The 27,812-nt window shown below is 47.2% G+C and overlaps 1 protein-coding gene across 1 annotated transcript in view; it reads left to right on the top strand.

Moving 5' to 3' along the window:
* The window catches only part of TIGAR (TP53 induced glycolysis regulatory phosphatase), a 28,526-nt gene extending 5,030 nt beyond the window's left edge, over nucleotides 1–23,496 (top strand). The window contains exons 2-6 of the mRNA XM_056109027.1: nucleotides 1,785–1,822; nucleotides 7,698–7,819; nucleotides 10,822–10,899; nucleotides 18,026–18,136; nucleotides 22,006–23,496. Of these exons, the coding sequence (XP_055965002.1) occupies nucleotides 1,785–1,822; nucleotides 7,698–7,819; nucleotides 10,822–10,899; nucleotides 18,026–18,136; nucleotides 22,006–22,443 (787 nt within the window). The 3' untranslated portion in view covers nucleotides 22,444–23,496. The remainder of the gene's footprint in view (nucleotides 1–1,784; nucleotides 1,823–7,697; nucleotides 7,820–10,821; nucleotides 10,900–18,025; nucleotides 18,137–22,005) is intronic.
* The last annotated feature ends 4,316 nt before the right edge of the window (nucleotides 23,497–27,812 follow it).

The raw sequence follows: 27,812 nt of genomic DNA, 5'->3' as shown, positions 1-27,812 counted from the left end.
CCCGGTATTCCTTCCCCCACCCCTCCTCCTCCCTCTATGGCAGACAGTTGCCCTCTTTCTCTCTCTCTACTTGTGGGCATGATGGTTTGCAATACAGATCCTGAGAGGCTATCACATTGGGTCCTTTATCTACTTTCAGCACACATCTCCCATCCCGAGCCATCCGTCCAGCCATCATTGACTTAGTGATCCCTTCTCCATCCCAGCTGCCTTCTCCCCCAGCTCCTGGGGCAGGCTTCCAACTGTGGAGCAATCTTCTGTTGGATGCCGTCTTTAAGTAGCAATCTTTAAATTCCAGTGGGTTTGGGGAAGGAGTAAGGGAAGGTCAGCTCAGAAGTTTACTAAGAAAGGCCCTCCAAGGCCACTGGCATCCCGCCTTCTCCTCTGATTAAAGCAGACTTTCCTAGAGTGTGTGTGTGTGGGTGGGGGGTGAGGGGGATAAGGATACTGGAATGATTCAGGGGGCTGGTGCCAGCCTGAGGTGCACTTGGGGGTTACTTCCTGTGTGTTCTGTTAAAGAAGAGATTTCCAGAGGAAGGCTGGTGCTGAGGAATGCAATTTTTTTTTTTTTCTGAAAAAAGGGCCAATAGATCAATGAGATACATTTGGGGCCTCTGAATTTGATCATCTGTAGGAGAGAAAGCCTTAAGGGAGGTGTTAGCATGTAGATAACACTCCATAGGTAACATGTATTCTGTCTTCAGGGCCTCATTCATCTATTATACATATCATATATATATGCACATAAATCTTTCCCCAAATGTTTCTTCCCAGTGCCATATATATGTATATATCAACCCGAGTTCGATTCCTTCGCCCCTCTCGGAGAGCCCGGCAAGCTACTGAGAGTATCTCGCCCGCACGGCAAGGCCTGGCAAGCTACCCGTGATGTATTCGATATGCCAAACACAGTAACAACAAGTCTCACGATGGAGATGTTACTGGGCCCGCTCGAGCAAATCGATGAACAACGGGAGGACCGTGATATATACATATATATATGTGTGTATATATATATACACACACACACACATACATATTTGTGTATACATATACATATATAAAAATTTCCCCCCAAAGACATATTTTGGGAGTGACAGGTCTTTCTTAGTATATTTTAATAATTTAATTATTCACAAAATGCATATATGCATCTTTGATAGAATTTTGAATTTTCCATCCATTGCTCACTTAAAATTGATTTATAGTCTGTCCATTTTTAATTTGGGGCAGGTTAAAAATTTTCAGTCTACAATCTTGGTTCCAGTTGGCAGTTTCAAATACCTATTGAGAGTCCCTTGTATTCTGACAAGTTAAATTAAGAGACATGTTGCCAAGTTCAGATGCTATCTTTTCAGTGTCCTTACTTTTTTTGGGGGGGGGGTCACACCCAGCGATGCACAGGGATTACTCGTGGCAGTGCTTGGGGGACCATATGGGATGCTGGGAATCAAACCCAGGTCAGCCTCGTGCAAGGCAAACACCCTACCTGCTGTGCTATAGCTGTAGGGCCCAACTATCCTTACTTTTGATCTCTGATTTTTTTTTTTGGGTCACACCCGGCAATGCACAGGGGTTCCTCCTGGCTCTGCACTCAGGAGTTACTCCTGGCGGTGCTCAGGGGACCATATGGGATGCTGGGAATCGAACCCGGGTCGGCCGCGTGCAAGGCAAACGCCCTACCCGCTGTGCTATCTCTCCAGTCCCTCTGATTATTTTTTTTATATAACTTCAGCAGTAACAAATTGCTAACCAATGTTATCCCCCTCCCCTCTCTATTTCAGTGGAGAAACACAGCTGAACAAGGAGAGAGTAATTCAAGGTTGGTATATTTTTTTATATATTAGCTCTTGTTTTGAAGTATGAGTGTGATCCCAGGGTTAAACAGATTTCAGGTGGGACAGGGTGTACTGGTGGGTGGCTCTGTGCTGGGATAAACTGGGGTTTTCAGAAGTGAAGCATCGTTGTCAAGAGAAATCACCACAGAAAGGTGTTCAGAGCAGATGCCAGCCCAGAAAAGTCCGTCTCTAGCGAACTGGAGATGAAGAGCTGGGGCGACGCCTTTCCAGCTCACCTCGTAACTGTCCCATGTTCCAAGGCAGCTGATCCAGAGTTTCATGTTGGGCCTCGTGGTCCTAAAATAAAACTGCCAGGATTGAAATGATTTGTGTTTGTAAACAAAGCTTACCCACCGGTGTTAGGGCATTTTTTCTGCTAGCGTCGTCGTAGTATTTTTAGTGGTATCAAGATGAGGTTTTAAAAAAAGAGAGAACAAGCTCTCTCGTGTGGTCTTGTGACTCTGTTCTCAAGAAAGTGTTGCTCCCTGGCCTGGTGAATTTGGGCTCATGGTTCTGTTCTTCTTCCTGGGATCCAGCTAGTCTGATTTTTTTTTTTTTTTTTTGGCCCCACCTGGCTGTGCTCAGTGTTTCTTCCTGGCTCTGTGCTCTGGGATTACCCGTGATGGACTCTGAGGATCAGTGGGGTGCCAGGGATTGAACCTGGCTTGGCCACATGCAAGGCAAGTGCCCACCCTGCTGTACTGTTGCTCTGGCCCCTAGTCTGACTTTTCTTTTCTTTTTTTTTTTTTTGCTTTTTGGGTCATACCTGGCAATGCTCAGGGGTTACTCCTCACTCATGCACTCAGGAATTACTCTTGGCGGTGCTCAGGGGACCATATGGGATGCTGGGAATTGAACCTGGGTCAGCCATGTGCAAGGCAAACGCCCTCCCCGCTGTGCTATCGCTCCAGTTCCTAGTCTGACTTTTATGAAACATCTTGGGGGGCTAGAGCAGTACCTCAGCGGGGAGGGCGTTTGCCTTGCAAGCGGTCAACCTGGGTTCGATTCCCAGCATCCCATATGGTCTCCTGAGCACTGCCAAGAGTAATTCCTGAGGGCAGAGCCAGGAGTAACCCCTGTTCATCGCCAGGTGTGACCCAAAAAAGCAGAACATCTTGGGTGAATTTTTTAGCTAGACATGCTATTTCAGTGTTGTGATTTTTTTTTTAAATCATTTTGTTCAGTGGTGGGGGCGGGGAGGGGGACCAGTTAGAGGGTATCTGGGGTCTGCAGAGACGGATTTTCACAGTTTCTGCACCTTCCTGCCTCCTCTGGAAACGACAAGAGATTATTAAGTGGGACTTTCTTTTCCGATTGAGTACACCTCACTTCGCCCTTGAACTTGACTTCCCCTCCTGCTCCTTCGCGAAAGTCATTTTTAGCGTAGGCAGTTCTGAGAGGGTTTCCTTAGCACTTGGAGGATAATATTCTGCCGGTCGTGTTTCCTTTTTGCTATTTACTTCCGTCGTTCCTTCTTAGTCTCAGCCAAAGGGTGTTCCATCCCAGGAACTACTTCCGAAAGCTCGGTCGGTCTTGGTTCTCTTTGGGTTCCAGAAACGCAGCTGAACAAGATGATTCTGGTTTGGGATATACGCCGGGTGACTTCTGTCTGCCGGTCTGTCTCCCATCATTTCTGAGAAGTTCCCCACAGTTCTCCTTTCAGAGTCCTGCACCCTCTTGTCCTCCGTTGTGTCTCTTCTTTTCTCCATCCGTCCCGCCTGGCATCCTAATGAGAGGGAAACCGTTTTCAGCCTCTCCCTCACATCTGCTCGGACAGAGCTAGGTTCCATCTCCTCCTGTCTTTTTCTTTTTTACATTAAAAAAAAAAATTGGGGGTGGGGTGGGGTCACAACCAGTGTAGGATAACACTGTTCTGTCCTTCCTGCATAACCTCAGGGAATAGTTGATTTTTTTTTTTCCTGTATAGCAGCTCCACTTTATTGAGAAACATCAAGCCTTTGTCCCCAGGTAACATTGAACTGTGGTACGCAGGGCCACAGGCTTTCCTACAAAGCAGGCCAAAAGGTATTATTCTCCCAACAATCTGCCCTCTGAGCCCAGGAATTAGTGTTACACTTCAAAGCAGACCAAAAGGGGCTTGTCTCCCAACAAGTGGCTATGCAAGTGAGTCCAACACAGTTCTGAGGAAATTGAGGCACGTTATTCCAACACCCTGCAGTGTAAGGGAAGCTGCGTGGGGTGTGCAGATCCAAACTTACTTATGTACACACCTGGCCTACTGAATACCTGCTCCTCCTCAAGAGGAGAAATGAAAATAATTGGATGTTCCAACTAACATGAATTGAAACCGAGCGAACAACAACTGTGGGGCCCCCAAACCTTTATAGTTGATATTTGATAGTTTAGGGCTGGAGCGATAGCACAGCGGGTAGGGCGTTTGCCTTGCACGCAGCCAACATGGCCGACCCGAGTTCGATTCCTCCGCCCCTCTCGGAGAGCCCGGCAAGCTACCGAGAGTATTCGATATGCCAGACACAGTAACAACAAAGTCTCCAATGGAGACGTTACTGGGCCCGCTCGAGCAAATCGACGATCAACGGGAGGGCCTTTACTTACTTTTACTTTATTTGATAGTTTATTGGACTGAGGGAAAGAGAAAAACACCTTAAGAGGTATTTTGCCCTTGGGCAGTCGGGAAGGGCTTTAGAATTACCTTGTTGGTGGGTCCTCAGGAAGGGCTTTCTTATGTTGATTTGGCTACCTGACTTGGTGGAGTGTCAGCCCAGACTGCTAGGGAGTTGGAGAGACCAGGGAACTGGAGAGAGAGAGAGAGAGAGAGAGAGAGAGAGAGAGAGAGAGAGAGAGAGAGAGAGAGAGAGAGCGCGAGAGCAGGGCTGCAAGATGGACCTTGAAGAGACTAGCAAGGGGAACATGTGCTTGAGAGAACCTAGACCTTCCATAACATAAATTTCTTCTATGGGATAAACTTCCTTGTAATAAACTGCTACAAAGATCAACCGGCCTGGTCCTCGTCTCTTTCTTCGTCTGCCCTTGGCCAACAGCCGTCCCGATCCAGGCCACACACAGCGGCTCTAGGTCCAGAGAGCCCGTGAACACACAACCTTCAGCGTGCAGTTTTTTACAAACCAGCGATACTCAGGGGTTACTCCTGGCTCTGCACTCAGGAATTACTCCTGACAGTGCTGGGGGACTGTATGGGATGCCGGGATCGAACCCTCCTTGGCTGCCCTACCCACTGTGCTATCATCTCTTGAGCCCCTCCATCTCCTCTTGTCTGCAGGCTTTCAGGACCATCACGCCTGCCCGGGTGAGTTCATTTTGTTCTGTAGCAGTGACACACCCCCTTAGCCATTAAGGGACCTTTTCTCAGCCCACCTCCACCCCAGGTTCTATTTTTCTTTCTTTTTTTTTTTTTTTTTGCTTTTTGGGTCACACCCGGCGATGCTCAGGGGTTACTCCTGGCTTATGCACTCAGGAATTACTCCTGGCGGTGCTTGGGGGACCATATGAGATGCCGGAAATTGAACCTGGGTTGTCCACGTGCAAGGCAAATGCGCTTCCCACTGTACTATTGCTCCAGCCCCGTATTTTTTCATTATTACGAGGTGTGTTTTTTTTTGTTTTGGAAAATGGCTTCTGCTGACTTCTTGCTGCTTCCTTAGTTTTCGGAGATTCTGTCTTCGTGTTATCCCAGGTTCTCTTTGAAATTGACATCTGCTGATTTCAGTGTCTGTAGTATTAATAGTTCTAAATAAATCTGTTACTCGTTTCTGCTGATGTATACGCACGACGGTTTTTTTTTTTTTGCCTGCTACATTAGTAGAAAGTTCATTAGATTTAATTGAGAATGTTTTGCTCCGAAGGGGATTGGCATTGGGTTCACCACTGAGCCAAGATGCCAGTAGCTCCAGCGATGGCATCCAGGAATTCTGACTTCAGTTCTTCCCATTTTCCATCCTCGTCCTCTGCACAACCGTCCTCCAACCCCTCCCTCACTTTACTGTCATCACGATGGACTGCTCTGTTCGCATTGTCTTAAGAATCAGGTTTCAGCTCCAGATCTTCTCGTCTCGCTTAGCTTCTTGGCGATTTTTCCTCTCTGTCCCGTGAATTCGGGGATGTAACACGCACATGTACATCTTCAGCAGAGTGCTTTTTTCAGTACGAGGATCCTTTTTTTTTTTTTTAATTGAATCACTGTGAGAGACAGCTAGAAGTTTTCATGTTTGAGTTTCAGTCATACAATGATTGAACACCCATCACTCCACCAGTGTACATTCTCTACCACCAATGTCCCCAGTATTACCCCTTCCCCCCTTTCCATCCCTTCCCCTGCCTCCATGGCAGACAGTTTCCTCCATACTCTCTCTCTACTTTTAGGCATTATGGTTTGTAATGGGCTGGAGCGATAGCACAGTGGTAGGGCGTTTGCCTTACAAGCGGCCAACATGACTGACCCGAGTTCGATTCTTCCGCCCCTCCCTGAGAGCCCGGCAAGCTACCGAGAGTATCTCACCCGCACGGCAGAGCCTGGCAAGCTACCCATGGCGTATTCGATATGCCAAACACAGTAACAACAAGTCTCATGATGGAGACGTTACTGGGCCCGCTCGAGCAAATCCATCAACAACAGGAGGACCGTGATACCGTGATGGTTTGTAATATAGATACTGAGAGGCTATCCCGTTTGGTCCTTTATCTACTTTCAGCACACATCTCCCATCCCGAACGATCCCTCCAACCATCATTGACGTAGTGATCCCTTCTCTATTCCAGCTGCCTTCTCCCCCAGCACATGAGACAGGCTTCCAACTATGGGGCAGTATTCCTGGCCATTGTGTCTACTGTCCTTGGGTGTCCATCTCATATTATGTTATTTTATATTCCACAAACGAGTGCAGTCCTTCTATGCCTGCCCCTCTCTTTCTGACTCATTTCACTTAGCATGATAGTCTCCATGACCATCCACTTGTGAGCAAATTTCATAACTTCGTCTTTCCTAACGGCTGCATAGTATTCCATTGTGTAGATGTGCCAAAGTTTCTTTAACCATTCATCTGTTCTTGGGTTGTTTCCAAATTCTGGCTATTGTGAACAGTGCTGCAGTGAACATACAGATCCAGATGTCATTTCTCCTGTGCTCTTTTGCACCCTCGGGATGTATTCCCAGAAATGGTATTGCGGAGTAGTACAAGGATCCTTCACAGTGTCTGGGCCACTTTCCTACCTGGCAGTGAGCTTCTTAAACATCTTTTAAACGAACAGGGGAGAAGAGGGCGAGAGGAAAGGAAGGGAAAATAGGATCACACTGAGCATTTGGACAGTGAAGAGAACCGGAAGAGTGGGTTGAAGTGATGGTCCTACCATCCAAACACCTCACATGAGTGGAGTTCGCAGGATCAGAGCCAGCGTTAACAGAATGCAGCTAATGGAAAGGGCCACACGTGCAGGGCGGGAGGGCTCCCAACTCTGAATTCTCATCAGCATCTCATTTCCAGTAGGAAACATGCTTTTTGCAAAGCCTGGATTCTGCGGGCCATCCCTGGCTGATGACCTGCTGTAAAGTTAGGTGGCCTATATCCTATGACCAAGGAGATCTTGGCATAGACTTGTGATAAATATCCTTACGTTCTCTTGACATCAGATTCCATTTGCAGAGACCGGAGTAATAGTACAGCGAGGAGGGCTTTTGCCTTGCAATGGGGCCGACCCAGGTTCGATCCCCAGCATCCCATAGGGTCTCCCGAGCACCGCCAGGAGTAACCTTTGAGCATTGCTGGGTGTGACCTACAAGGGCAAAAAAAAAAAACCAAGCAAACAAAAGAGATTCCGTTTGCATTTGCGTCTCTTATACCTCATTTGTGCCTTCTCCCACAGGACAAGGAGTCGATGCACCTCTCTCAGAAACTGGCTTTAAGCAATCAGCCGCTGCCGGGGTCTTTCTTGAAAATGTCCAGTTTACTCATGTCTTCTGCAGCGATCTCCTCAGGACAAAGCAAGTAAGTTTAGAGCTGTGGTTGAGGCTGATGAGTTCAAATTCTTAACAGTTATGTAGCCTTCAAAAAAAATCTGTTGGGGGTTGGAGCAATAGCACAGCGGGTAGGGCTTTTGCCTTGCACGTGGCTGACCCGGGTTCAATTCCCAGCATCCCATAGGGCCCCTCAAGGACCCCCAGGAGTAATTCCTGAGTGCATGATCCAGGAGTAACCCCCGTGCATTGTTGGGTGTGACCCAAAACGCAAAAATAAATAAATAAATAATCTGCGGGGACAGTAGTACAGTAGGTACGGAGTTTGATCCCCAGACCCCCGTATGGTTCCTCAAGCCCCAGGAGGAGTAACCCCTATGCACAGAGCTCGGAGTAAGCCCTGAACATAGGCGGGTATGGCCCCCAACGCAAACAAACGGATTTGCTCTTTGTAGGGAATTAATCACACACATCCTGGCCAACCTCCCCACTCTCTTAGCCCTGAGCGGAACCACTTGTCTTTATTTATTTATTTATTTATTTTTTGTGCTGTAGCTTACTTTGGCAATTTTAGAATGTCTTTGGAGTTAAAAAGTGTATTCCGAATATCTCTTTGAAAAAGAAACAAAACATAACAAAACAAAAAGACAAAAGGAACCAGCAGAAATACTAGACAGGAGAATTTAATCCTCTTGATATCTGTTATTGATCTCTGTTTTTCAAAAACAACAGCTATGGGGGTTGAAGCGATAGCACAGCCGGTAGGGCGTTTGCCTTGCATGCAGGAAAAAGCAGGCAAGTTTAGAGTTGTGGTTTAGGCTGATGAGTTCAAATTCTTAACAGTTATGTAGCCTTTAAAAAAATCTGTTGGGGGGTTGGAGCAGTAGCACAGCAGGTAGGGCGTTTGCCTTGCGTGTGGCTGACCCGTGTTCGATTCCCAGCATCCCCTATTGTCCCTCAAGCACTGTCAGGAGAGCCAGGAGTAACCCCCTGTGCATCGCTGGGTGTGACCCAAAAAAGCAAAATAAATAAATAATTAAAAAACCAGCTATGTTACTAGGAAGAAATAAATGATACCTTAGTAGTACTGCTAGGGGAAAAAAAAAAGAAGTACCCACCAGAAAACAGATTAAGAATAAGCCCAGACCCTGGGTAATCCCCCCCCACCCCCGCCACCCGCATACACTCACACCCCAAAAGCTCACATTGTGATGCTATTTCAGTTGCTTTCTGAAAAGGCAAATCTATAGAGAACAAAAAAATCCATTAATGGTTGGTCACCTGGGGCTGAGGAAAAATAGGAAGTAACTGCTAATGGACATGGGGTTTCTTGTGGTTTAATGGAAATATTCTAAAATTAGATTGTGATCATGACTGGATGCTTAATCAATTTATTCAAGATTGTTGAATTATGTACCTGTACCTATAATCAGTAAATCGTGTGCTAAATAATCTATTACTTCAATAAAGATGGAAATAATAGATTATTTTTAAAGTAATAGATTATTATTAATTATTATTATTATTATTTTGAAGTGATAGATTATTATTTTTTAAAAAAATTTTTAAAAAATGAGCCCAAATTGGTAGGAACAGTAGCTCAAAGGTTAAGTATGGGTGAGGCCAGAGTTTGTTCCTGGTATACTTGAGCACTGAGACAGGAGTGATCCATGAGTACCTCCTTAAACCACAACCTACCTCCCCCCTCAAAAAAAGAAAAGACTCCAGATTTTTCAAAAATGATCCAGATCAACTCCTGAAAGCTCAGTGGAAGATTTTTGTGACAACCAGGAAGGGCCAGCAAGTTTAGGATTGAGGAGATAGTGGGAGAGAACTTGCGACAAGTCTTCATGAGTTGGACAGCGGGCAGGACGTGCTGACATGAAGTGAATCCCGGATGGGTCCCAAAAATGAAATGAAAAAGCATGACACGGGGCCTTTGGACGGCCCTGGTGTTGCAGCCGAAGCCTGGCCCATCTCCCAGCAGGGAATTGCTCCAGGGACCCGGTGGTCTCAGTGGAGTAAAGGAGACAAAGCTGAGAATTTGGGAACGTTAAAATGCATAAACATTTGGGCCAAAGAGAGAAAATTGCAGCCCTCCAAATCAAGATTCCACTGTCTGCAGATTTGTCATTGCTTTAAGCATTCCTTTAAGGCCCCAGGAGACAAGGAGAATAAACAAGGCCAGCGGGTCTTTAAACATCATTTCTTGGGGGCTGGAGCAATAGCAAAGCGGGTAGGGCGTTGGCCTTGCACACAGCCAACCCGGGTTCGATTCCCAGCATCCCATAGGGTCCCCCGAGCACAGCCGGGAGTAATTCCTGAGTGCAGAGCCAGGAGTGAACCCTGTGTATCGCCGGGTGTGACCCAAAAAGCAAAAAATAAAAAAATCATTTCTCTAGTTCTGAAATTAGAACGCTGCCCTACCCCCCACCCCCCCCCCCACCCCCGGCTGCCCCACGACTCCTGACTCCTGGGTAAGAGCAAGTCTCGCGGGCCCAGTAACGTCTCCATTGTGAGACTTGTTACTGTTTTTGGCATATCGAATACGCCACGGAGCTTGTCAGGCTCTGCCGTGCGGGTGGGATACTCTCTGTAGCTTGCCGGGCTCTCGGAGAGGGACGGAGGAATCGAACCCGGGTTGGCCATGTGCAAGGCCAACGCTCTACCTGCAGTGCTATCGCTCCAGCCCCATATATATATATGTGCTGGAGTAATATATATATATATATATATATATACACACATATATATATTCGCACACACACAATATATATACACACACATATATTTATTTATTTTTTAAATGGAAAGGTGGGGAGTAGGCCTGAGGGTCTGAGAACCTCTGGGTTAGGAGATTAACATCAGAACCCAGCGTGGAGAGACAAATTGAGTAGCACCAAAAACTAAGGGAAATAATTTGTCATTCTGGATTTTATTCACTCCGACAGCTCAATGTGATTTCTAGGTTTGAGCCAGGGCCGTTGTTTTGATGAGAGAAGAAAGTGACCTTTTTTTTTTTTTTTAAATCAGACAGTACTTGGGATTTTGGAGAAGAGCAGATTTTGCCAAAATATGACAGTGCAGTACGATGCCAGGCTTCGAGAACGGGTAAGTCGTGTCACTCCCCTGCCCTAACGAGCTGCCTTTTTATTCTTTCCCGGAAGTTGGTCAGTGAATCCCTTCAGTTTGTCCCCTCGCCAGACGTTAAATGCTTGGCAGGTGGATCCCACAAACACAGTGTTAAGACTCTCCATCAGGATGGACAAGATCCCGCATGCTCTGTCTCTGACCTCATAGAGTTGGCTCCGGTAGGACTCTCCCACTGTGGAAACAAAGTATACTTGTGAGAACTTAGCACAGTGAAGGAAGAGTTTTGAGTCCAAGTGAAAAGTTCTCTGATCAGCCTCTCAGTCCCACATTCTGATGGGAAGCATCAAGAGAGGGGCTGGAGCCATAGCACAGCGGGCAGGGCGCTTGCCCAGCTTGTGGCCGACCTGGGTTTTATCCCCGGAACCATCCATGGTCCCCTGAGCCCCGCCAGGAGTGATCCCTGAGTGCAGAGTCAGGGGTCAGCTCTGGGGCTGGAGAGATAGCACAGTGGGTAGGGAGTTTGCCTTGTAGGCGGCTGACCCATGTTCCGATTCTCAGCATCCTATATGGTTCCCCCCAAGCTCAGCCAGGAGTGCATGAGCCAGGAGTAATCCCTGTGCATAGCTGGGTGTGAGCCAAAAAGCAGATAAACCAAACAAACAAACAAAAAAAAAAGCAGGAGTCAGCCCAGGAGTTATTCCTGAGTACACGAGCCAGGAGTATTCCCTGTGCATCCTGGGTGTGAGCCAAAAAGCAAACAAACAAACAAAACAAAACAAACAAAAAGCAGGAGTCAGCCCCCTGAGCACCGCTGGGTGTGGCCCTAGAACCACACACATAGAAAGACACACGAATAGGCTTCAAGCCCATTTTATGAATCAGAACCGAATCTTCCAGAAGTGGTGATTCAGCAAAAGCCAGACAGCGCTTTCAGCCAGCTCCCCTGCGAGAGCACTATTTTTATTCTCTGCAGCAAGAGCAAAAAGCTGGTTACTGTCCCCACCCGGCCAAAAGCGTGGAGATTGAATGGCTTTCCATAGCTGACACCAAGGTCACCAACAGCTTGTTAGCGCAGCTCAGATGCCAGTGCTTTTGGGGGAAAGACTCAGTCTTTTGTCTTTTTTTTTTTTTTGGTCTGTAGGTCTCCCCTGGCAGTGTTGGGAGTTTCCTCTTGCCTCTGCTCAGGGATCACTCCTGGAGGGCCGATGGGATGCTGGGGATCAAACGCATGCAAAGCAGATCCTCTCCCTGCCATACCTTCCTTCCGGCCCCAGACACGTTCTTTAGCCCGGGAACCCGTTCTCCAGGGCTGCTGAGATACAGCCTCGGAGCTCAGCACAGCCCTGCAGGGCCCTGAGCTCTCTGAGGCGTTTCATCCTCTCCTTGGGTTTCACTCGCCGGGGTTTGTAATGTATCCGTCTCCCACCTGAGCTGCCCAGCGCCCTGCCAGACCCCTCTCTCGGTTTCTATTCCTGTGCCCCTGGCTGCTTCCAGCTCGGAAGGGGACACCTGCCCTTTTCTCTACCTGGCTCGCGCTGTCCCCGGTGCTCAAGCCCATTCATTCCTTCATTTCTGGAGCCGGGGGTGCACGTCTGTTAGTGCTGGGGGTAGAGGGGAGGTAGAGGGGGTGCCTCCCAGCTCAATGTTGTCCCGGGGATCGAACCTGGGCTTTTCCATACAAGCAGTGCTGTAGCCCTTTGAGCACTCTCCGTCTGTCTCTCTCTCTCTCTCTCTCTATCTCCCCTCAAATCATTTGCGAATCTCCACTGTCCCTCACTCTGTGTACCCCATTGTCACTTCTGCCTCCAGATAGTTCTGGAATCTTTCATTTTTCTGGAGACCCTAAAGTCTCTCTCCTTTTGTGCTTAATGCCAACCACTTATATTCATATATATGTATGCATATTACACATATATGTATATATTACACACAAAAGCATTGTGTGTGTGTGTGTGTATATATGTGCCATGAGACCACTGAGCCACATCCTCTGACACACACACACACACACACACATATACACACATGCATACACGCATGCGCACGCATATGCATGAGAGTCTAGATTTGATTCCAACAGTGTCCAGAAAAAAAAAATCAGCAAGCATCAGCACACGTGTGGCGCTTCCAACAGCTACCAAAGACCTCTCGCAGTTCTTTGTGTTTGTTGGTTTTGTCTCTGTCTTGGGGGCCACACCTGGCTGTGCTCAGGGCTGCCTCCTGGCTCTGTGCTCAGGGGTCACTGCTGGCGGTCTGCGGGGGACTGAACCCGGCTGGGCCCTGAGCAAGAGCCCCACCCAACATGCAGTTTCTCCAGCTCAGCTTCCTGCAGCTCCATGTCGTCTCTTTCCCTGTTCGCATTTTCTGTCAGCAGCCAGAGTAATCTTCGGAGAAATCTGGTTGCCTCATCCCTGTAATAAAACCATTCTCTGCTTCCTTTGATGAGCAAAGGTTATTCAAGCTCCAACCTGCTGTTAGGAGGTCATGTGTTCTGATGACCATCTGCTTGCTCCTCCCGCTTCATTCTTTTTTTTTTTTTTTTTGCTTTTTGGGTCACACCCTGGCGATGCTCAGGGGTTACTCCTGGCTCATGCACTCAGGAATTGCTCCTGGCGGTGCTCAGGGGACCATATGGGGTGCTGGGAATTGAAGCTGTGTCGGTCATGTTGACTGCGTGCAAGGTAAACGCCCTACCCGCTGTGCTATCGCTCCAGCCCCTCCCGCTTCATTCTTAATGCCAGCCATATATAGACATACAGATTATGCTTTACATATATGTATAATTTATATATTAATGTATTAGACATATATTTTATATATTTATATGTATGTATAGCACTGTCCTCCCGTTGTTGATCGATTTGCTCGAGCGGGCCCAGTAACATCTCCATTGTGAGACTTATTACTGTGTTTGGCATATCGAATACGTCACGGGGAGCTTGCCAGGCTTTGCTATGTGGTCGAGATACTCTCGGTAGCTTGCTGGGCTCTCTGAGAGGGGCGGGCGATTGAACCCGGCTCAGCCCGGTGGGTCGCGTGCAAGCCGCATCCTACCCGCTGTGCTATGTATAGATTTATAAAATATATGTCTATTGTGTTAATATATAAAATATATATATAAAGTATATATATGCATATATATATATATGACAGGGGATGTGGCTTGGTGGTAAATCTCATAGCTTGCATGCATGAGAACCTGGGTTCAATCCCCGGATTGTCCAGGAAAAAAAATTTTTTTTTCCTGTGTATTTTATTTATTTATTTTTTAGTGAGTCACCATGAGGTACAGTTACATACTTACAAACTTTCATGCTTACGTTTCAGTTATACAATGATCGGGTACCCATCCCCCACCAGTGCCCATTCTCCACTGCCAATGATCCCAGTATCCCTTCCACCATCCCCACCCCAACCCCCGCCACCCCACCCCACCTCTGTGGCAGGGCATTCCCTTTTGTTCTCTCTTTCCTTTTGGGTTGTAGTTTGCAATAGAGGCATTGAGTGGCCATCATGTTCGATCTATCGGTCTACTTTCGGCATGCGTCTCCCAACCCGAGCGGGTCCTCCAAACACCCTTTACTTGGTGGTCCCTTCTCTGTCTGAGCTGCCTTTTCCCCCAGCAAGTGAGGCCGGCTTCCAAGCCGTGGAGCAATCCTCCTGGTCCTTATCTCTACAATCCTTGGGTGTTAGTCTCCCATTCTGTTACTTTATATTCCACAGATGAGTGCAGTCTTTCTGTGTCTGTCCCTCTCTTTCTGACTCATTTCACTTAACATGATACTCAGAAAAAGAAAAAAAAAAGTTAGCAAGCTTTAGCACGTGTGCAGCACTGTGGCCGGAGGCTCCTCAACAGTCCTATTTTGTACAGAGTTGAAAAAATCTCCATCCTTAGGCACTCAGATTGCAGGGACAAACCCCCAGGCCCACAGAGATCAGTCGCGCTCAGGGCCACAGAGGCTGCTGGAAAAGTCCGGTGTATTTCCCTAGAGCTGGCTCTCAGGTCTTCTTCGCCCTGCCCTCCTGGGAGCTGTGCATCCCTCCGCCGGGAAGCCACCCTGATCAACCACTGTGTTGTGTTCAGGCTGGGGCCGTCCGTGGTCTCCCTCATTGCGGTTAGACTTTTGTGCTGTGGGTGCTGTGTCTCACTAGTCCCTCAACGGTGGCACCTTTTCATTCTCCCTTTTGAGACTGGTGTCTCTGCCATGCTCCCTCTCGGTCAGGCGGGGGCGCTGTGGGTCACCCCTTCCCTTCTCTCCTTCCCTGCTCTGACCCTTTTACCTACAGCCTTTCCAAGCGAGTGGGGTGGCCTGAATGTTCCTCTTTGGAATAAAAGGTCATGCCATGTTTGGTTTCCAGATGTGAGAATTTGAACTCGAGGATTGGAAGAAGGCACAAGATGTGCATTTATGGCTAGCAGGAAAAAATACTATTTTAGGGGTCGTGGAAATAGCTCGTGGGCACTTGCCTTGCACACCTACACGCAAAACCACTTCCTTCCACCACCACCACCCCCCCGTTCTCAAAATTAATATTTACCTACTTGCAATTTCTGTCAGACAGTGGTGTTAAAATCCTTCAGAATTGTCAGTGCAAATCAGAAAGAATGATTTCTCTTCTGAAATAGGGATGCATGTAACCCGTTATTGTTGGGGAATGAGAATAAAAACAGTTATTCCAGAGAGAATAAAATGTCTCCCATGCAGTCACTTGTCAACATTGTAGTATATGTGCTCCTGCTGTGACTGAGTTCTTTTATCTGTCTGTTCATCCCTCCCTCCCTCCCTTTCTCCCCCTTACTTGTATTTTTCTAAATGTAATCCCACATGTATTATTTTTTTAAATTTGTTTTGTTTGGGTTCCATATCTGGTGGTTCTCAAGGGCTTATTCCTGGGCTCTGCATGCAGGAATTACTCCATGGGATGCTGGGGAGAGAACGTGGACCAGCCACGTGCAAGGCAAACAAATGCCCTCCCCGCTGTGATGATTTTGCAGCCAGTTTACGCCCATTATTGCCAGTAATCGCACACTTGTATGGTTGCGTAATTTCTCTTAACCACGAGCTAAGCCTGGCATCAGAGTTATGGCCACATTTTCTACTGATGGTTGAACACCTTTAGGGACTGGAAGGAGAGTAGACAGGAATGAAGGTAAGGTGCTTTCCTTGTGTGATGCTGACCTGGGTTTGATCCCCGACACCCCATATGGTCCCTCCGCCCCGAGCCTGCCGGGAGTGATCCCTGAGTACTGCTGGGTATAGCCCTCCCCACACCCCCTCAAAAAAAAATGTTTAAACAAACCGATGAATGCCTTTAGAGCTAATTTCTTGGGGGCAGGAAGATGGCACGGGACATCAGCGTGTGCCTTACATGCGACTGACTCATGTCCCTGATACCACCTGTGGTCCCATTCCTGAGCACTGTCACGGGGCCCTCACCCCCCAGTTCAGTGAAAGGACTATTAAGAGCTAGATAGTCCGGGGCTGAAGGTGCCTGCCTCGTTGGCTGCTGGTCCAGGCTCCTCCAACACATGGTTCCCCCAGCATCTCCAGAGGGGACTCCTGAGCACTGAACCGGGAGTAGCCCCTGAGCACTGCCAGGTGCCAAACCGCCACCCTCCTCCCCCCAAAAGAGCAGAGTTAATTCTTTTTTTTTTTTTCTTTTTGGGTCACACCCGGCAATGCATGGGGGTTACTCCTGGCGGTGCTCGAGGGACCCTATGGAATAATGGGAATCGAACCCGGGTTGGCCGCGTGGGAAGCAAATGCTCTACTCACTATGCTATTGCTCCAGCCCCAAGCAGAGTTAATTCTTTGTATACCTAACTACCTTATTTCTTAGAAATGGACTTTCTGAGCATACATTTTTTAAAAACCCATTTTTATTTTATTTTTATTTGGGTTGGGGAAGGTGGGGCATTGGGCCACACCCAGCAGTGCTCAGGGCTTTACTCCTGACTCTGTGCTCAGAGATTTTTTTTTTCCTGGCAGGGCAGTGTGTTGTCCGGGATCACACTGGTGTTGGCCTGTTGGCCGCATGTTAGGCAAATGTCTTAACCCTTATGCTATCTTGCCTACTCGCAGTATATTTTTTTGGAGTCTTATATATTGCTAAATTTCCTTCCAGAAAAACTCTCCCATTTTACACTTTAATGATCAAGCAAAACGGTTTTTTTCTCACATTTGGGGCTGGAGAGACAGTACAGTAGGTAGGGGGCATGCCTTGCCCATCCTAGGTTTGAATCCCAGCACCCCCTATGGTTCTTCGTGTTTGGAGTGATCCTTGAGTACTAAACCAGGAGTAAGCTCTGAGCATTGCTGGGTGTGTTCCCCAAATAAAAAATGAGACATAACAAAAATTCTTCATGTTAATACTGTGTTTATATATTGCTCATGTTAATACTCTGTTGTTCGTTCAATTCATTAACTCATGAAAAGTGCCAACTTGAGTTTCATATTATAGATTTTCCCTCAGGTAATCTTTCCCCCGTTTCCTTTGGATTGTGTCATGTTGTTATTGTGTTATTTGTGTGTATGTGTGTCTGCATGTGTCTGTGTGTGTCTCTGTGTGTGTGTGTCTGTGTGACCTGGGAGTTTTTTCCTGAGATTCAGTCTCTGAAATGATTATTTAGCTTTAAAACCCGTAGATCTGACTTTAAATTTTAACTTTGCTCATTCAAATTAAAACGGACCCTGAGACAATAACTGGATTCTAATCCCTGTGAACATTGGCGTGACTGTTTGTCCGTGTGTGTGTGTGTGGGGGGGGGGGGTCACACCTGCCTTGAAGTGCTGCTGTTGGGATCAAATGAGAGTTTTGCGGCTCACTTGAAGCCTTGCCCAGGCCCCTCCAGCCCTGGCGTCTCTGCCAACCCCTGTCTCTATCCAGTCAAACCCTGCCACTGCTGGGATTAGCCGGAGTGGGTGATTCATGATAATGCAGCTGGCTCTGGGGGACCACCTCTGTTTCCCGGGGGGAGTCGGGCCGCCCTGGGACCCGGCAGATCCCCATCGCCTTACCTGGTCAGCGAGAGGAAGTCCTATTCCTTCCCGGACAGCCGTGTTCCGTATTTGCCTTCAACGTGGCACTCGATGGTGATGCTGCGAATTCACTGGAGGTGCCTTTGTCTGTTGGATCCTTGTAGAAATACGGAGTTGCAGAAGGCAAGCCACTCAGCGACCTCAGGGCGATGGCCAAGGCCATGGGGGAAGAGTGTCCGATGTTCACACCGCCTGGTGGAGAGACGCTGGACCAGGTATGTCTGGGGGGTGGGGGATAGTGGAGGGGGGGCTACACAGGTCGATGAACTTGCCAGGGATGGTGAAACTGACATCTGATTTCTTTTCTTTTTTTTTTTCCTCTTTTTGGGTCACATCGGCGATACTCAGGGGTTACTCCTGGCTCGTGCACTCAGGAATCACTCCTGGCGGTGCTCGGGGGACCCTATGGGATGCTGGGAATCGAATCCCAGTCGGCTGCATGCAAGGCAAATGCTCTATCCGCTGTACTATTGCTCCAGCCCCTGATTTTCTTGTGTTAGCTCGGTTTCTGTGTGACAGCCGCCAGGTAGTTGGAAGGTTTTGGGTTTGTAAAACAGCTGTGTAATGTGATTTGTTTTTCCTCCCCACTTTTGAAGTTCTCCTGTCTCGTCACCTAAGGTTAAGTTGGCAGCCATCACAGAGAACAGATTAACTTATTTATTCCTTTATTCATTGGGGGTGGGGAGTGGCACACATGGTGGTGCTCAGGCTTATATCTGGCTCTGTGCTCAGGTGGTGGGGGCCATAACAGGTGACAGTGATCGACCTTGGGTCAGCTGTGTATGAGACAAACATCTTTTTTTTTTTTAATTTATTTTTTTTTAATAGTGAGACATCATGAGGTACAGTTGCAGGCTTACACATTTTTGTGCTTGGGTTTCAATTATACAATGATCAGACACCCTCCACCAGTGCCCATTTCCCACCACCACGGATCCCAGTATCCCTCCCACCCCCCCATCCCCCCATCCCACCCTGCCTCTGTGGCAGGGCATTTCCCTCTCTCTCCTTTTGAGTGCTGTGGTTTGCAAAAGAGGCATTGAGTGGCAATCATGTTCGGTCTATAGTCTACTTTCAGCAAGCTTCTCCCATCCTGGGAGGATCCTCCCAACACCCTTTATTTGGTGTTCCCTTCTCTTTCTGAGCTCCCTTTTCCCCTAACATGTGTGGTTGGCCTCCAGGTCATTGAGTAAAATTCCTGGTACTAATCTCTGCCATTCTGGGGTGTTAGTTTCCTATTTTGTTACTTTATGTTCCCCAGATGAATGCAATCTTTCTATGTCTGTCCCTCCCTTTCTGACTCATTTCGCTTAGCATGATACTTTCCATGTAGTACCACTTGTATGTAAATTTCATGATTTCATCTTTTCTAACAGCTACATAGTACTCCATTGTGTAAATGTACCAAAGTTCTTTAACCAGTCATCTGTTCTCGGGCACTCAGGTTTTTTTTTCCAGATTCTGGCTATTGTAAAGAGTGCTGCAATAAACAGACAATTGCAGGTGTCACTTCGACTATACATTTTTTGCCTCTCTGGGATATATTCCCAGGAGTGGTATTGCTGGGTCAAATGGGAGCTCAATTTCTAATTTTTTGAGAATCATCCATACTGTTTTCCAAAACGGCTGAACTAGTCGGCATTCCCACCAACAGCGAAGGAGTGTCCCTTTCTCACCACATCCGCGCCAGCACCGGTTGCTTTTGTTCTTGTGGATATGGGCCAGTCTCTATGGTGTGAAGTGATACCTCATTGTGGTTTTGATCTGCATCTCCCTGATGATTAATGATGTAGAACATTTTGAGACAAACATCTTAACCGCTGTACTGTTACTATGTCCTGCCCCCCCAACACATTGAAAGTGGTGCATTATTATTATTATTTATTAATTAATTTATTTTTTTCTTTCTTGGGTCACACCCGGTGATGCTCAGGGGTTACTCCTGGCGGTGCTCGGGGGACCCCGTGGGATGCTGTGAATCGAACCTGGGTCAGCCGCATGCAAGGCACACACCCTCCCCTCTGTGCTATCATTCCAGCCCTGAGTGGTGCATTACTAGATGGGACTGTTCAAGGCCCCTGTGGTGGGAAGCAGTGGCTGGGGTAGGGGACGTGGGTCGAGCAGCCATGGTGTGGTCCGAGGATGGTCTGGGCAGAAAGGGGAGAGGCAGGACAGAGAGGGATTCGGCAAGTTGGCCCACGCTCGGCTCATCCCGGCTCAAATCTCAGCACTGCATATGATCCCCTCAGCAGTGCCAAGAGTAACCGCTGAGCACAGAGCCAGGAGTATGTGTTTATGGATTGTACTTCCGGGCATGGGCTATAAAAACCGGAAGAAGAAAGGGGGTGGGGGTGGGGGGGGCGAAGGCTCGCTCTCCCAGCCTGTGTTCTCCCTGGAACATGAATCTTCTTTGCTGGTCTCTGTTCCTTTGCTCTTTTCCACTCTGGAGAAGCTCACCCTCGCTCTTGAACACGTACTTCTCATTTGCTTTTCCACTTATCTCTTTCTAAATGAATTTCAGCAAAAAGTCTCTCGCCTCATCCAAATAAAGAAAGAAAGGGAGATGAACGCAATCAGAGAGGTAGTTCGGTGAGTCAGGGCACTTGCCCTGCATGCGGTCGACCTGTGTTCCATCCCTGCCACCGCGATACGGTCCTTGAGCACAGAGCCAGGAGTAAGCCGAGAGCATCGCTGGGGGTGGCACAAGAAAATGAGGGCGGGGGGCCGGAAAGTTAGCCCAAAGGACTGAGTGTGTGCTCTGCGTAGGACCGGGGGTGGGGTGGGGCGGTGTCCTGGTTTCCAGCCTCAGTTCTGCATGGTCCCCTGAGCACCATCAGGCATGATCGCTGAGCTCAGAGCTGGGTGTAACTCCTGGATACTGCCAGGTGACCCAAAGGGCAAAAAGAAAACAAAGTGAAGAGGCACTGTGAGGACTCCACCAGGCTCTGCGCCCTCTGATGCTTAGGGACCCCTATCCATCACCTGTGTTTCTCTCATGGGCTCTGCCTTTGGTGTTCTTTTTTTTTTTTCTTCCATTTTGGGTCACACCTGACGATGCTCAGGGGTTAGGTTACTCCTGGCTCATGCACTCAGGAATTACTCTTGGTGGTGCTCAGGGAACCATATAGGATGCTGGGAATCGAACCCGGGTTGGCCGTGTGCAAGGCAAATGCCCTACCCACTGTGCTATCGCTCCAGCCCTTGCCTTTGGGGTTCCTTATGGGTCATTTACCTCTTCCTCACAGTTTCATGATTTACCTGCAAGATTGGTTCTAATTGCACCGATGGGCCTTATGTTCTCTTCTGCCTAACCTAACTATTTTCATGAGCATCTGTTTCAATCTCTATAGCTGTATTATTTGTGGGCTGGAGTGATAGCACAGCAGGTAGGGTGTTTGCCTTGCATGCAGCCAACATAGCTTACCTGAGTTCAATTCCTCCGCCCCTCTCGGAGAGCCCGGCAAGCTACCGAGAGTATCTCGCCCGCACAGCAAGCTACCCGTGACATATTTGATATGCCAAACACAGCAACTAGTGTCACAATGGAGATGTTACTGGGCCCGCTCGAGAAAATCGATGAACAACGGGAGGACTGTGACAGTGACAGATATTATTCGTGCTTTGCAGTCAGGAATTAGGAACTGAGTATTACCTTTGTCCCCAGTGTACCTTCAGAGTCCCACAAATGGGGGTGAGGGGGTCGGGGAAGGGGCGCACAGGCACTCAGACATTTGAGTCTGATATACTGTAGGCCAGATGAACAGAAGTAGAGATGGAACTTAGGTTGCCACAGTAGAAAAAGAAAAAATAAACACAGGGGCTGGAGTGGAGTGATAGTATAGTGGGCAGGGAGCTTGCCTTGCATGTGGCCAACCTGGGTTTGAACCCTGCCATCCTATCTGGTCCCCTGAGCATTACTGGGTGTGATCCCTGAACACAGAGCCAGGAGTCAGCCCTGAGCACTACTGGGTGTGATCCACAAACAATAAAGAAAAAAAAAATTCCAATCAGTTTTCTTTTGTGTTTATGTTTCAAAGGTGGTCATTGAAGCCATTTGATCTCACTTTTCGTTTCTTTCCTTTAGGTGAAATCACGCGGGAAAGAATTCTTTGAATTTCTCTGCCAACAGATCCAGGAAGAAGTAGACCCAAAGGGACAGGTCTCCCAAGAAGGCCAAAGAAACTATCTGGAAACGTCTTTGGTGGAGATATTCCCTTTTGGGAAAAACCGGGCCTCCGCGCCTAACTCAGACAGCCATGCTCTGGGCCTGGTGGCCAGTGTCTTAGTGGTGAGTCACGGTGCTTACATGAGAAGTCTGTTTAATTACTTTATCTCCGAACTTCAGTGTTCCTTACCAGGCACTGTGACGGAATCCGAACTCATGTCCGTTAGTCCCAACACAGGCATGAATGTCTTTATTGTAGACTTAAAGAAAGGACCAGAAGCTAAGCCAGCAGTGCAGTGTGTGTGTATAAACCTCCAGGAGCATCTCAATGGGAAGATTAAAGCTCACTCGAGCTAGGGCCACCTCAAAGCCTTAGACCGGGGAGCCTCTTAAAGGAGTGCCTTTGGCTTTCTGTCTTTCTTCTGATAGTGTCGACCTGGAAACGGTTCAGAAGCTATTACGGCAGGTTATAAAACTCAGGTGGCCCAGAGCCACAATAAAACACTACTGGAATACCGTTTCTTTCTTTTTTTTTTTTTTTTTTTTTTGGTTTTTGTGCCACGTTGGCGATGCTCAGGGGTTACTCCTGGCTCTGCACTCAGGAGTCTCTCCTAGCAGTGCTCGGGGGATGATTTGGGATGCTGGGGATTGAATCCGGGTCAGCCACATACAAGGCAAATGGCCTACCCTCTGTGCTCTCTCTCCAACCCCTGGAATACCATTTCAAACAGACTTCTTGATTCAACTGTAGCTGGCACTTTCAAGAATACTTTTACTGTTATGTATATTCATTTTTATTTCTAGTTGGTGAATGAATAAAGAAGCTCAGTATTACAAATTGGGAGATTAATAGTTTAGTTACTATAGTTTTTTTTTTTCTTCAATTTTTTTCCTTTTTTTGTGTTGGCATTTTTCTTAATGGCCAAAAAACCCACAAAGAAAACCAAAAAATGTCTAGCCTATTTTATCGACTTTCGGTAAGATATACTGTATGTTTTATACTATTTCATCTGATGCTTGAAAGGTGTAGCTAATGATAATTCCCACTGCCTATTTGTAGTGACAATATGTTATATTTTTGAAGTCTTTTAAATTAAAAGTATTATCCTCCTGAGTGTATATAAAGTTAAAAAAAAAACTTACCATAGAAATCAGCAAATACAAAGACAAAAGTCAGCATTTGAATTTTTCTTTTTATCATAACACCACAATTGACACAGTTCATAATACCGTTGTTTGAGGCATTCAGTGTTCCAACACCAGTCCCACCACTAGTGTGTCCTTCTCTCCACCAGTGTCTCCAGTTTCCCACCCCCGACCCCAACCTGCCCCCCTCAGCAGGCACAAAGAAATGTACTTCATTTTGCTTGTCATAACACAAAAGACAAATGGAACTGTTAAAAGATAGATCAATAAAAGTTGATTTGTCATCATCGCTATATCTCATATAATAACGCTCCTAAAGTCATTGTCTGAGGACCTACTGTGCTGGTCAGTTCTAGTTGAGCCTTCTGTGTTATTGATCTCACTAAGTTGGCTGGTCTCCTGTGCAACTTAGCCATCAAATTTGCAGTGTTCCTACTAAGCTGTCAGTACCATGAATTTTGGAGGTGTCCTGCGACTGCCCACGTCAGGAGCTAGGGAACTGGAAGCATTTGGTGGCATGGCCACTTGATGAGGCTCAGCTGTAGAGCGGGGCTTGTTCTGTGCTGGAGCGTGTCAGGTGTGGGTGCGGGCTGCTGAGCCTTCAGACAGAAAGGGGAAACTGCCCCCATCCTGAGGAGGCCCTAGAGGCATCCGCCGGGACCGGTCTACCTGGGAGAGATTCAGTGGCATCATGTACTTTTCGAGATTAGCTGTGGGGCTGGGCTGTTTCTCTTCTGGAAGATGAGCTGTTGAATGTTACACTGGAAGGCCGGAAGTGTGGATAAATGCAGATTGCATATGGATTGGATACGATAATTAGAAATTCAGGTATTATTAGATTAAAAATAAGAAGGCATCTGAACCAGAGATAAAAAAAAAACACTATTTCAGATCTATAGGCTGGAGAATTAAGTTGCAGGAAATCTCTAAAGAAACTAAAGTTTGGACTACTCAGTGATCCCAGAATAAAGGAAATTCTTCCAAAACAAAGTATGAAAAGTGTTTTCTTATTTAACCACAACATGGGTTTGGTTTGCATTCGTGTGTGTGTGTGTGTGTGTGTGTGTGTGTGTGTGTGTGTGTGTGTGTGGTAACTGTTCCTCTTTTTTCCACCAGGTGGCAATGGAGCAAAGGCGTTTTGTACCTACTATTGATCTCTTAAAAATCCTAGTCTAATTTGGGGCTGGAGATTTAGTGCACGGGGCAAGGGGCAAGGTCTGGCATTGGGCAAACCCTCGTTGGATTCTAAAGGAGCAAGGCAAAATATGGATGAGTGCCATTAACTCTTGGTGTGGCCACCAGGGAGGACAAGAAGGGGCATCCCATATGCCAAAAACAGTAACAAGTCTCACAATGGAGATGTTACTGGTACCACACAGGGTTCCCTCAGCACCACAGAGGTGATCTCTGAGCAGAGCCAGGAGTAAATCCTCAAGCACTGCCAGGCGTAGCCCCAAAGCACAACTGAACAAAATGCCTCATCTAAATGGAAAGTGTTCTGCTATGTGTGGGTTGCTTTTAAAGATCATGCTGGTGAATGTCACTGATCGTGAACTTTCAGGAGGATTAGTAAGGAGGTGTCACTTAAGACTGAAGTCTCACCGAGTCGAAACTTACTGGAAGATCACAGGAATCAGGGATGGATCTCAGCATCACCCTGCTTTCCCTGTGTGCATCAGTACTGACCAGTATTGATCAGACTGCATGGCTGAGCAGTCAGAGAAAGTCTATTGCAGCTGGAACCTGAGCAAATAACCAAAATGGGAAAAAGAAATATCCACTTTCCTATCCTCCTGAAGTAGTAACTTCACCTTTAAAGAGGAAAAAAATGCATAATTATGTAAATAAAGTTCCTTTACCCAATTCCCTGGGCTGGAACGATAGCACAATGGGCAGGGCTTCCACGAGGCAGACCCGACCTGGGTTCGATTCCTCTATCCCTCTTGTTGAGCCCAGTAAGCTATCAAGAGTATCCCACCCTCATGGAAGAGCCTGGCAAACTCCCTGTGACGTATTCCATATGCCAAAAACTGTAACACCAAGTCTCACAATGGAGATGTTACTGGTGCCCACTCGAGCAAATCGATGAACAATGGGAGGACGGTGCTACAGACAGTGCTACCCATTTCCCACTATCCTCCTGCCCCTTCTTGTCCTCCCTGGCGGCCACCCCATGAGTTATTGGCACTCATCCATATTTTGCCTTGCTCCCTTAGGAAATGATGATGTTTTGGTTTTTAGAAAAATGTCTGTTAAGAATCATCAAGCTGGGGCTGGAGTGATAACACAGCAGGGAGGGCGTTTGCCTTGCAGGCAGCCGACCCGGGTTCGATTCCCAGCATCCCTTATGGTCCCCCCAAGCACCGCCAGGGGTAATTCCTGAGTGCATGAGCCAGGAGTAACCCCTGAGCATCACTGGGAATGACCCAAAAAGAAAAACATAAAGCTGTCCATATTCTTTATTTTCATATATCTTTGAGCTCAATTGAGCTATATAAAAGTAAAGGCCCTCCCGTTGATCGTCGATTTGCTCGAGCGGGCCCAGTAACGTCTCCATTGGAGACTTTGTTGTTACTGTGTCTGGCATATCGAATACTCTCGGTAGCTTGCCGGGCTCTCCGAGAGGGGCGGAGGAATCGAACTCGGGTCGGCCATGTTGGCCGCTTGTAAGGCGAACGCCCTACCCGCTGTGCTCTAGTTACTTATAACAACCACATTGAATAAATAATGGCCCATTTGATTTATTTTCCTTTTTGTGGCCTATTTGTTGCATTCTGCTTTTCTATAGAAACACCGATTCATGTCATAAACACTTAATACGCCTCTAGGATGACAAGAAGTCACATATATTTTTTTTTCTTTTTGGGTCACACCTGATGATACACAGGGGTTACTTCTGTCTCTGTACTCAGGAATTACCCATTTGCGCTGCTCAGGGGACCCTATGGGATGCTGGGAATTGAACCCGGGTCAGCGTGTGCAAGGCAAACGCCCTGCCCGCTGTGCTATCGCTCCACTCCTCACACACATTTTTCTTTCAAATGTTTTTTTTTTTTTTTCAAAATGGTGTCACTGTTGTTCAGTCTCTGGTTGAGTTGGAAAGTGCCTACCTGCCACCTTTTTTTTTTGTCAACGCTTTATCAAGTGATGGCAACTGATGGAAATTTTGAAGTCTTATTATTTTAGAGATGTTTCTGTGTTTGCAGAGACCATTTTTTCCATGTGGGTACTGGCAGAATTGTCTCAGTCGCTGCTATAAATTCTTTGCCTGGTTTTCTTTCGGAGTCACTTTTTCTTCGTGGCAGCTGTTGCTATGGCAGATATCTTCCAGGTCACTTGTGTGTTACGTGTGTTCCTTAGGATTTTTATTTTCAAGTCTGTGTCTTGTTTTTTTTTGTGAGGACCACTCCATGCTCAGTACTTGTGTCTTACTCCTGGCTCTGTGCTCATGGATCACTCCTAGTGGGGATTGAGGGTAATGTGTAGGGCCAGGGATAGAATTGGATTGGCCATTTACGCAAGGCATACAACCTACCCTCTATACTATCTCTCTTTAATTATTTTTTTATGTTTTAAAATTTTTATTAGTGAGACAACATGAGGTACAGTTGTAGACTTACAAATTTTTGTGCTTGGGTTTCAATTATACAGTGATCAAGTACCCATCCCACCAGCAGTGCCCATTTCCCACCACCACGGGTCCCAGTATCCCTCCCCTCCCATCCCCCCCATCCCACCCTGCCTCTGTGGCAGGGCATTCCCTTTTGTTCTCTCTCTCTTATTGGGTGTTTGCAAAAGAGGCAATGGGTGACGATCATGTTTGGTCTATAGTCTACTCTCAGCATGCTTCTCCCATCCTGGGAGGATCCTCCCAACACCCTTTATTTGGTGCTCCCTTCTCTATCTGAGCTCCCTTTTCCCCTAGCATGTGTGGTTGGCCTCCAAGCTATGGAGTAAAATTCCTGGTACTAATATCGGCCATTCTTGGGTGTTAGTCTCGTATTTTGTTCTCTATAATTTTTAAACCAAACGCCTTTAGGAACTTGTTTTCTTTTTTTCTTTTCTTTGCTTTTTTGGGTCACACCCAGTGACACCCAGGTGTTACTCCTGGCTCTGCACTCAGGAATCACTCCTGGCAGGGCTCGGGGGACCATATGGGATGCTGGGAATCGAACCTGGGTTGGCTGCATGCAAAGCAAATGCCCTACCTGCTGTGCTATTGCTCCAGCCCCTTGTTTTCTTTTTTTAAAAAATGTTTTTTTTTCTTTTTGGGTCACAGGGGTTACCCCATGATGCACAGGGGTTACTCCTGACTTTGCACTCAGGAATTACTGCTGGACTGAAATGTAATTATAGAATAGATCTATAGACACACAAACATAGTTGACAAAGGACATGTATACCTCAGTTTCTCCGCCCCTCTCGGAGAGCCCGGCAAGCTACTGAGAGTATCTCACCTGCATGGCAAAGCCTGGCAAGCTCTCTGTGACGTATTCGATATGCCAAAAACAGTAACAACAAGTCTCACAATTTTTTGTGAAACGTTACTGGTGCCCGCTCGAGCAAATCGATGAACAACA

The sequence above is a fragment of the Sorex fumeus genome, unplaced genomic scaffold (assembly GCF_029834395.1).
Source record: "Sorex fumeus unplaced genomic scaffold, SorFum_2.1 ptg000261l, whole genome shotgun sequence".
NCBI lineage: Eukaryota > Metazoa > Chordata > Mammalia > Eulipotyphla > Soricidae > Sorex > Sorex fumeus.
The sequence above is the reverse complement of the archived record's forward strand: the minus strand, read 5'-3'. Positions and strand labels throughout refer to the sequence as shown.